This window comes from Fukomys damarensis, unplaced genomic scaffold, assembly GCF_012274545.1.
Source record: "Fukomys damarensis isolate Sample0158 unplaced genomic scaffold, DMR_v1.0_HiC HiC_scaffold_23, whole genome shotgun sequence".
In the NCBI taxonomy this organism is placed as follows: domain Eukaryota; kingdom Metazoa; phylum Chordata; class Mammalia; order Rodentia; family Bathyergidae; genus Fukomys; species Fukomys damarensis.
Window position 1 is genome coordinate 60,322,783 of NW_022900935.1, and position 10,969 is coordinate 60,333,751.

Genomic DNA, 10,969 nt, shown 5'->3' on the forward strand with positions numbered 1-10,969 from the left:
CCCCCCCCCCCCCCGCTGCACCCCAGCTCCTGACACCCTGTGGTTCACAGCAGGAGCTGGACAGGGGGAGCTGACCCAATTGCTGGGCTAAGCTCAGCCCCGCATGTAGGGCACGGGATAGAGCCCCTACACTATACCCCGGATGCACAGAGACACCCCCACCCCCTCCGCGCGCGCCCCTTGCCCTGCCCTAGCCCCAGCGGCATGTCGTCCACTGTCCTCCTCCCGGTGGCCCGGAGGCCGGAGAACCTTTCTCACGGTCCGTGTTCCAGGGTAATCTTGAGTTTCCTTTCTTTTCAGTACTGGGAACTGAACCCAGGGCCTTTGCCCTGAGCTACAGCCCCAACCCTTAAATAAAATCTTTTTAAAAACATTTTGAGACAGGGTCTTGAGGCTGGACTCAAATGTGAGATCCTCCTGCCTCAGCCTTCCAGAAGGCTGGCATTGCGGACATGATCTCAGTCTCCACTGGTTCAGAAGCCCCTTCCCCATTCTGAAGAGAACTGAAGTGGGTAGGGGTCTTTGTGCCTAGGGATCGTACCCCACCCTGACCCCAGCTGTCCCTTCTGGTCTTCTCATTGCATGCTCACCAACCCACCCTGGCTCTGATTCTGCTCTCCTATTTTAAATTAGAGGCTATAGAGCCTCAGAGAGACTGAGAGATTTGCCCAAGTTCTCACAGCAGTAAGTGGCTATCAGAGGCTGGAGCCTGGCCCTGGCTCCACACCGTCCCCTGGGTAAAGCCCGGCCCACCCGCCCTCTCCACACCCAGGACCATCTTCCAGTTCGCACCTTCCTCCTGGCCTGTGTGCTTGCCTTGCTTTCTAAGAGTGGTATTTATTTATTCTTTGGGTTTCTGTCCAGTATTCACCGTGCCAGGCCAAGGAGATGAAGGCGCGGCCTGGGTTCAAGTTCACAGTCTGGGAGACGGGTTTCCTGTGTGTTAGCTGAGGCTTCCCAGGCAGCTGAAGGCCTCCCAAGGGGCAGAGGCTGCTTCCTGCTTCTCCCGAAATGGCCTTGTGGGGGGGGGGCTGGGAGCCTCTCAGCTGCACACTGTGGCTGTCGCAGTTGGGTGGGGGCTGACTTGGGTCTGCAGCTGAGAGCTCCAGGGAGGGGCTGGGGGACAGGCGGTTCCAGCAGGCTTCCTGCCTTCCTCCGAACCTCGGGCCTGATGTTCCACGTGTCCCTGGTCAGCCGGGCCTCACACTCACCTGTCCCTGGGTGCGGCCACATTCAGGTCTAGGTCAAGGTTCAATCCTCACTGTACGATTACAGCGCGCAGACCAACAGGGCCCTCAGCCCAGCCATCTGTCACCACCTGCTTCCTCCTGGTTTATCCCGTCCTTGTGAGCAGCTTTCTAGAACAAAATCTTTAACCCCTTCCCTTTTCTGCGGTTCTGGTGATTAAACTTAGGGCTTTAGCATGAAACTACATCCTCAACCCTTTCTTTTTTCCTGAGACAGCATGAGCCTGCCTCAACCTCCCTAGAGCTGAAGTGGTACTTGTGCACCAACACAGCTGTCTCCCCTGACTCTGATCCGGGCAGGCGTTCTCCTGGCTCCCACAAAGCCCAGCTTCTAGTTTCCAGCCTTGTGCTCCAGGGTTAAACAGTGAGGAGCCCCACGGCAATCTCAGCTCGGTTTAGAGATCAGCCACCATCAGCCAAGGCTGAGACACGGGGCTTTGGAGAAAAAGGTGGGGTCCCAGCGCCAAGGAGGAGGAGAAGAGAGAGGCAAAGGCAGGTGGCGGGGACAGACGGAAGAGTGAGTGCACGGATACAGGAAGAACGGGTCTGTTTAATGACACAGATGGGTCTGGTTACAAACATCAGAAACTACAAAAGGAGGACAGGCAGTTGCACGATGACAGCATGAGGATGGACAGGAGGGGACGCGGGACCGGGAGTCACAGCAGCGGGCCACCCTCGGATGATACCTGTGACCAGGTAGTGTCCAGTGAGGATGAGGCAGGTAGGTGGACAGGACCAGCTGGCAGCCAGGAGGGCAGGGTGAGCCAGGGGAGGCCCCGTGGCCCTCTGCAGGTGGGCTGGCATTCCAGGTCCCTCCCGCCCCAGTGGTCACCCCATGGGGAACTTCTGGGCCCCTCATCTGCCCTTGCCAATTCTAGGGCAAGTCTGGGAATCAAACCCTTGGCTTAGGGGAGTCAAGTCCTTTTTCTTTCCGGAAGTGGAAAGCAGGAAATGTGGGGAACCGGCCCAACTGGGTCACACCAGACTTCATCCTTTGCGCTGCTGGACTGTACCTGCTCCAGAACACTCTGCCTACAAGTGTGACCAGGGTGCCCAGGCCTCACACGTGGGTGGGTGGGACTGAGAGTCCCGGGCTGCAGACACACACGGTAGATGTGTGTGTGTGTGTGTGTGTGTACATATATATATATGTGTGTATATACATATATATATATATATTTATAGCGATTGTATATAGAATATATCCGTATAGTATATGGTAGACACGTGTGCGTGATACTCTAGATGGTGAGGTGTAGACCTGCATGCTGGCCAGGCACGATGAAACGGAGCTGGTTCATTCCCGAGTGACTCACAGACCCATCCCCACTTCCCGCCAGCCGCTCAGCTAGGTCCTCCTCTAACAGTGAGTAGAAAAGCTAAGAGTGGACCCCACTCTGCAAGGTGGAAGTGTCCCTGCCCGCCCTGCTGCAGGCAGCATCCAGGGGGTCAGCATCCAGGCAGCCAGCGCCATCTCCTGGCAGCTCAGGGGACTGCGGCCGCGGCGGAGGCCTCCTTCAGGGAAGACAAGTCGGGGTTCTTCCAGCTTCCTTGGCACCCAGAAATGAAGGGTCAAGGAGGGTCTTCAGAACTCGGCCTTCTGCTCAAGGTGCTGCCAGGGAGGGGGACCTGGGAGGGCTCCTATGGCCCCGAAGAGGGCAGCGTGGCGGGTGGGCTGTGAGCGAGACAGATGGAGAGAATAGGTTACAAGGGTCAGGGAACCTGGGTGTGGCAGGCACGGTACCAGGGCATGATGCCGTGGAAGGCGTCGCGAGACCCAAGTTCTAGTCCTCCCTTTGCCCTAACCTGCTGCGTGTGAGTCCGGCGGTCCTTGCGAGCCCCAGATCTTTTCCTCTAAAATGTGGATGGCTGCCTTGCCTGCCTACTTGAGAGTGGAGATGGGGTAAAACAGTTATTTCCAGAGCTGCAAAGCACGAGACAAATCTGAGTTTTCCTATTCACGTGGAAATGTGGTGCATTCTACGTGGCCTGTCTAGACCTGCCCTAGCCCGAGTCTGAGCCACGCAGTGACCCCACCCCAGCCTGCCACCCCTCCGCCCACACAAGGCACACAGCCCTGGAGCAGAGACATTCAATAAACAGTGGCGTCTGGCCCACCACTGCCTCCCTGATAAGAGGAGCCTGGGAGGGTGAACTCGCTCCCACCATCCGAGCCTGTGGGACCCTGGCCATCCTTCAGTCCTCCGCCTGGGGACCTGGGATGCTCACCTTCTCTGGGGTCCACATCCCATTCCCTTGGGGAGATCAGGAGGGGGTGCAGGGTGAAAAGGGGAAGGGGGACAATCCCTTGATGTGCCGGCTGGGGAACCTCGGTGTGGGTGCCCTGGCCACTCCCCCACGTAGCCCATCTCCATCCGGGCCATGAGGAGCAGAAGCCGGGGCAGATGAGGCAATTTCTGTGTTTCTTAGTATTTGGTGTTTGGCTCGATCTAAGTCCCTGGGGTCCAGCGGGGGGCTGGAGAAGGGGGGTGCCTGCCATGTGTTTCTGATTCAGTGAGGCTCAACCGCCGCCAGCTCTCTCGCGGTCCCTCTAGGCCCCTGTAAAAAAGCCCTTTTCTCGAAAAGCAGGAAGTCTTGTCTCCGGGCTGTAAACAAACCCATCTGGGGGCTGCCAAGCAGCCCGGGGAGAGGAGTTGGAGGGAGGGTGAGTCCCTCCCTGCTTCCCTCCTGCTATCTCCTGCCTGGTCCCCCAGGGGACAGCTCAGGTTTACCCCAGCTCTCCAGCTTGCCAGGACCCTCCTCTGGCAGGTAAAACCCCCTGCTTGCTCCCCACTCTGGGGTCTGGGGCGGGCCAGCACTCGGCTGTGCACATCTGGCGTTGGCCCAGGCTGCAGCCCCAAGTTCCTGAGGGCTCTGCTTAGCTCTCCTGGGGCGCTGCCGGTGTGGGGGAGGATGTAGCACAAGCTCCCTGCCCTCTGGTCAGCAGCAGGAAGGGCAGCAGGCCCAGGCCCCCGTCGGAGCCCAGCCCGGGCCTGCTGCGAGCCTCAGGCCCATGTGGAGCCTGGGGAAGAAACACTGCCTGTTCCATGGGAAACCGCCGGGAGTGTTTCTTTACAGCACGTGTCCTGAGCCGCTGGCTGACCCCTGGCTTCCATTCCCACCTCCCTCCTCTCTCTCCTTCCTACTCCAGCCCTGCCCTTCCATTCAGCTCACACAGTCAGAGGCCGCCCCTCCCCAGGGGCCCCGAGCTTCCCAGCCAACTGCCAGGTCTGAGGCAGCCTTTCCCTCATGTTGCCCTCATCAGCTGAAGTCACCGAGGCTGGCCACCCTCCTTGAGCCCCGGACTGGGAGCTGGCCTCAGGGTCAGCCTGTAAGTAAACATCCCCGGTAGTGTGCACGAGTCCTGCCCATCCTGTCCTGAGTGGGCCTGGGCACGTGCGTGTACACACGTCCTCGTGATCCTCCTGGCTCTGGCCCTGTAGAGGCAGAGGGTGGTGGGAGCCATGGTCGGTGCTAGATGGAGAAACAGGCCCATGGGATTGGTGCCGGGGAGGGGTTGGCCACAAGTGGACTGTTGCTGCCTTAAAGCCTCAGCAGCCGACCTGGCCAGCAGGGCACTGTGTCAGACCTCTCTGCTTGGGTAGCAGAGGCCTGGGGTCCTGTGCTCCCTTGCTCTAGGGAAGGGACACAGTCTGCCCCAGGGGAGTTCACGGCAGGCCTGGTCAGAAGGAACGGTTTGTGCCTTAAATGGGTCAGCCCCAGGGCCCCAAGAGAGACAGAGAACCCAGCCCACCCTCACCCCCTCCTCACATGGTGGCGTTGGGGACCTGCTGTACCCAGCCCACTTCCTTGTAGGCAGCGGTCACGTGGCTGTAGATGAGACCACGCAGCTTGGCCCAGGCTCTCTGCGCCTCTGGCGGGAAGTCATTGGCACACTCCTCGGCGATCAACTCCAGAATGACTCCAGAGATGGTCTGGGGGCAAAGGGAGGAAGGGGAGTGAATGCACAGCCCCCCAACCCCGGCGGCCCCCAGGACCCCCTCCTGCCCCAGGGCACCCGAGGGAATGGCTCCTAACCCAAGGTCCTGGTGGCCGTGGGAGCCAAAGGCCCGCAGGAAGGGCCCAGCCCTCACTTCCTGCCGCCAGGTGCTGCCCTCCCCACAGAGGAGGCTGGGAGCCCTGCCAGGCACCGCCGGTGTGGGGGGCGGTGCTCCCCGGTGACCCACCTTGAAGTACACGGGCTCCACCTTGTGCTTCAGGGCGTGGGCTTTGCCCACGAGGGCCAGCACGGAGGACACCTTGTCGGGGTCGTGCAGGTTCTCCACCACGGTGTTGAGGGCCCCCATGACGCGGCAGGCATGCTTCCGGAGCTGGGGGCTTCGCTCCATTTCCAGCGGATCCTCCATGTGTCTGAACTGGCTGAAATACTGCTTGGCCGAGGGAAAGTTCACGAAAAACCTGGCGGGAAGTGGGCGGTGCTGGAGCAGGGGTTCCTCCCGCATCCCTTGGAGCAGACTTGCGGGGGGGGCTGGAGAAGCAGGAGCTGCCCCCACCTCCCACCCCAGTGACTGTTTTCCCTACGGCAGATAGGTCTTTCTCCAACACAGGCCTCCCTCTGCTCGGGGCCTGCTGTGCCTGTGGACATTAGGCTGGCAGCTTCCTGTTGCAGGCCTTCGTTTCCCTGTTTCCTTCCTCCCTTCCTTCCTCCCTTCCGTGATCGGCAGCTAAGTTAGCTAGAAATACTAGAGGCGGTCAGACAGGGCTAAACCTTGGAGGGAATCAGTGCAGAAGATAAGAACACACTGCAACTGTGTGGAGTGGCTTGAGGTCCAGGCCTCAAGATAAGATGCAATGACCAGGCCTACGTGCCTCCCACGGGATAAACAACACACTCTCGTCAGTGTTACCTGGTCTCACACGGTCTAGATGGACGTTAGTTACCCGGTTGGGTGACAGGACCTCCTGACTAATCTCTTCCAAAAAGGGCCCTTGCTCTTTCCAGGTACATGTGCTGTGTGACCCGCTTCTCCGTTGGGTCACTGTTACCTAAGCCGCTCCACTTGTAATCTTAGTGGCTGATCATAATTTTGGTCCACCTTGTACCCACCTCGTGATTTCTCTCTATAAAGTGGGCTGGTTGGAAGCCATTCTCGGGGTCTCTCTCTCTCTCTCTCTCTCTCTCTCTCTTTCTCTCTCTCAGTAGAATTTTCCTACTCTTAACCTCTATTGTGCCTCAGAGTTCATTCTTCAATTTTGAGAACCCGAACTCGGTGTATCAGACATCTAACAGGTTGGGGTTACATTATTTCCCCTATATCATTTGGAGGTCCTATATCACTTCCTCCCTCACTCCTTCCTTCTCTTCCTTTTTCTGGGGTATTGGGGATCCAATTTAGGGAGTGCCACAGCCCTTTTTATTTTTAAATTTTTTAGATAGTCACACTAAGTCTCCCAGGCTGTGTTCAAGCTTGCAATTCTGCTGTAGCTAGATTGAAAGTTTGTGCCACCCTGCCCAGCTTTCTAGATTCCTACCTCCTTTCTGAACCCAGTCACTGCTGACAGGCTCAGAAATGGGGCTCTGGAATCACAGGTCAATTATTCTCCATTTTATTTTAATTTTTAAGAGATAGGTTCTCCTTATGTTACCTAGGCTGGCTTAGAACTCCCAGGGTTCAAGCAAGCCTCCTGCCTCAGCCTCCTGAGTAGCTAGGACTATTCTGGAAGGTGTGTGTGTATCACGGCATCCTGCTTGTTATTCAACTTTTCTGAGCCTCAGTTCCTTGTTCATAAGGTAGGTATCACTGTTCCTATTCGGTGGGGTGTTGTAAGGACGGAACAAGAAAGATCCTGTCCTCACCGCAGTGTCTGCAGGATGCACTGACTTAGTTATTGTTTTATTTTGACAGAGTTAGCGCTCACTTTATGAACACCATAAACTGGCTAAGGTTACTCAGCCAATGAGGAGAAGACACAAGACTTAGTCCCCTTTCTCCTACTCAGTCTCTTCCCTCCTCCCCACCGGGAACCCTTCCTCAGCCTGCAGTCACTATGGATCAGCTGATTTAGTTAAAAATAGCAATTGATTTTACCTGCCTGGAGTGGGTCTGGTGTTACTTTGCGTCCAGAAGTCTTAGCTCCCCAGTGAGCTGGCAGCTTCTAGAGCAGACCCCAGGCCTCCCTAGCTCTAGCCTCTCTCCTCTCCAGTTCGTCTGGAATTGTCTAATTCCCCCAAATATTGCTTTCATTCCGTCACTATCATGCTCAAAAGCATTCAGTGGCTCCTGATTGTCTACTGGACAAAAATCAAAACTCCCTGAGCCGACACTCCAGACTTCTCACAGACCGTCCCTCTGCTGCTTCTCTGAGGCCGTGGCCACCCTGTGCCTACCGGAGTCACCTTGCTCCAGCCCTCTGGCTTCACTCATCATAGGTGACAGGGCTCTGGGCCGCTGTCTCCTGTCCCCCTTGGTGGGTGCTTTCCCGACAGACTGTGCCCTGTGAGTGCCCAGGCTGGCCCAGGCCTACTGCTCTCCCCTCCAGGCCATTAGTGCTACTCAGGTGGCCTTGCCTGGTCCCCTTTGGTCTGTGGGGCCGGACCCCAAGCCCACCGGCAGAGGTCAGGCCTCACGCAGGCCCAGGGTCCTGCAGGGCACAGAGCGATGGCAGCAGGGTGCCGTGTAGCACCACGCTGGGCTCGGTCAGAACTTACACGACTTCACGGCTCCCATGTCTTGGACCTGTTCCTCGGTGTTTCCACCCCTTGGTGGGTCCGCTTTCTGATCAGGGAGCCAACAGTCTGCAAGCTTAGCGCTGTGGCTGGGGTCGAGTCTCAGTGGGGACGAATGCAGAGAGGGTGGTCTGTGCGGAGGCTGAGAGGGGCCCTCTCTGAGGCTCAGTGTGACCTCCCTGTCTGCAGAGACAGGAGTGCCAGGGGAGCCCTCCTGCTGGCTCCTTCACAGACACCCCCAGGAAGACAAGTGAGGCAAAGGGTCTGAAAACATATCACCATTTTCTGGAGAAGCACCGTAATGAGGGGCAGATGTGAAAGCCCTGTCTGGACCTAAGTGAGCACCTCTGATTTTGATGTTTTTATTTACAAGGCATCGCCACCTCTCCTACTGTATTTAATCACCACAGCAGGTCTCTGTCCATCCTACTGCCAAGGAATCAGCCAGGAATATTTATCAGGCACATACAATGTGAGCTCATGAATTCTTGTAATAACCTCCTGAGCTTGGCATGGTTTTTACCCCCCTCTCAGGGGCTGGGAATTGATGCCCATGGTTGCCCGATAAGGTGAATGGCAGCACCAGGGCTCTGAGGGCTTCTCAGTGTGCTTGGAGAACTCTAGTGGCCTGGGACACAGGTAAATCTCCTGCCTCAACACCCAGGGCTATGTGGTGGCCCTGGAGAGAGCCCCAGGGGGTCGCAGCCCACAGCCAGGGGACCTCAGGGGCCTGGAGCACTGCGCTTTCTTCCTAGCCTCTCCCCCTGCCCTGGGCTGCCTCCCAACCCTCCCAGGCTGGCCTGCGATGCCAGGAGAAAGAAGCCTCGCAGCCAGTCTTGGGAGTTTCTCGGCTGCAGAGGCATCTGGGCTTCCAAGAGCCTGAAATAGGCTCGTCTGAGTGTGAGGGGGAAGGTGTCAGCGTTACAACCGGGAAGGAGGGTGGGTGTTCCCTCGCATCTCCGTCTCCTTGCGGCAGTGGAAGTGTGGGGTCTGCCTCAGACCCCAAGACAGCTCCCCCGCCCCCACCGCCGTGCTAACTGCTGGAGGTGGGGTGTGGAAGCCCTGCCTCTTCCTTACCCCACAGGCAGACAGGGGCAACTGCGTGTAGGCGTGTGTACATGTGGGGGGGCATGATCAGAGGGCCGGTGTCACAGGCTCTAAATGGGCCCTGGCTGTGAAGGCTGTACGTGGACAAGTCTCAGGGGCACAGGAACTACGCAGGGACACAGGGGCCCTGAGAAGCTGGTGGCTGTCATCCCTGTCCCCTCCTCCCCCACCGGCCAGCCCCTGGGACAGACATCAGAGGGAGGAGGACAAGGACAGGAAGGCCCAGGGGACTGGCAGCTGGCAAAGGGTGGCGAGACGGTGCTGGCCCAGGCTGTCCCGGTAGGCTGCCGGCCTCGCAGGGCTGAGGACGGTGAATTGTGGCTGGGGTATCAGCAGGCCAGCTTGACTGCATCTCAGGCTGTGACATCAACTGAAGGCCTTTGTCTGAAACTGAGCTTACTGGTGTATACCCTCCCTCCCCAGTGTCAGAAATGGGCAAGCAGCCAGAAGGGCAGCGCGTGCAGAGAAGGAAAGAAGGGGCTGGGCTGTAGCTCAGTGGTGAGCGCTTGCTCAGCGTGTGCAAAGCCCTGGGTTCCGTCCTCAGCACCACAAAACAAACACAAGAAAACCATCCCAATTCCTGCGGAGGTTTGAGAGAGAGAGAGAGAGAGAGGGAGAGGGAGACAGGGGGAGAGGGAGAGAAAGGTGGCGGGGGACCTGGAGCTCAACAAGTCTAGAAGAAAATGTCCAAGGTCCTGGGGCCCCACATCATGTGTCTGAGGCTGCTGAGGCAGGGGTGTCGCCTGGCGCATCTGCGAGACTGCTTGACACTGCGAGCCCCAGTGGGTGCCCGCACAAGCTAGTCAGGCTCCAGTGCCTGCGGCTTCAAGGTCCCCACCCCTTTCCTAGGTTCCCAGCGCCCCCTTTGGGTCCCTGTCCTGGAGCTGCAGAAGCTTCCCTTCCTCCCGCTTCTAACTCCTCCAAAGTGCTATTTCCTCTCGTCCTCCACAGTCTCTAAGATGGACTATCAGTATGGAGCTGGGAGGTCCCAGGCTTGGGGAGGCAGAAGGGAGAGAGGGAGCAGGGGAGACGGAGGAGCCAGAGATCCACAGGATTGGGAGACTCTGAAGGGTTTTCTCACAGCGAGGTTCAGCCCCTCTCCATGTGGCAAAGACTGCCCTGCTCCATCCCAGACTGGCAGCCTCCCTCTGCCAGGGCTCATGGGCTCAGGCTGAGTGTGTTTTGGGTTCTGCACCTGCATCCCGGGGCCCAGCATGTGCGGGAAGAGTCTAGATTTGATCTGTAGCTACAGTCAGTTTCTAGTATGTGGGGCTTGGGGACATCAACTTGGAGGTGTGTGTGCATCCGTGGGCAAGCACGGAACACAGGGTCCCTGGGGTGGGGGTGGGGGCTCAGTGGCACTGGAGATGCTGCATACCCTCCCAGGCTGGGGTTTCCAGGGCAGGGCCCCATTTCCCCAGGCTTCTGTCCCCCCTCACCAAACTCTGCAGGGACTGTATCCTAGGGGACTGTTTGCTCTGGCTCACCTGTGCTTCACCTGTGCCTCACCTGCCCCTCCCTGCTGGGGCCCCCTAAGGACAAAGCAGCTGGGAAAGGTGGACCTCGGCTGTCTATTCCTACTGACCTCTCTCTTGGCTCTGCTCTCCCGAGGCGCTGAGATGGACAGAGGGGACTGCCCCTCTCTGAGCCCCTCCTCGGCTGACGAGCCTCAGTTTCCCCGTCTCTAACACAGGGAATCCCTCTGACCTTCAGAGGGGCTGGTAAAATGTAAGAGCACACAGTTTGGTGGGATGGCTGGGGTCCGTGGGGAGGGAGACCTGCGAAGCCAGGAAGGAGTTCGCAGGCCAGCAAGGAGTGGGAGCGACCGAGGTGCCCTCCTGAGTCTGGGTCCCGGTTCTCGGTAAGCCCCACGCCCCGAGCCACCAGGGCTCTGCCTGGGCTTCGACCAGCCCGAGACGCCCCG

The 10,969-nt window shown here is 58.3% G+C and overlaps 1 protein-coding gene across 1 annotated transcript in view; it reads right to left on the reverse strand.

Annotated features, from left to right (window-relative positions):
- Positions 1 to 1,755: 1,755 nt before the first annotated feature.
- Positions 1,756 to 10,969, reverse strand: part of Cygb (cytoglobin) — a 26,370-nt gene continuing 17,156 nt past the window's right edge. The window contains exons 4-6 of the mRNA XM_010618455.3: positions 5,438 to 5,669; positions 5,022 to 5,185; positions 1,756 to 2,925 (exon numbers count right to left, since the gene is read on the reverse strand). Of these exons, the coding sequence (XP_010616757.2) occupies positions 2,892 to 2,925; positions 5,022 to 5,185; positions 5,438 to 5,669 (430 nt within the window). The 3' untranslated portion in view covers positions 1,756 to 2,891. The remainder of the gene's footprint in view (positions 2,926 to 5,021; positions 5,186 to 5,437; positions 5,670 to 10,969) is intronic.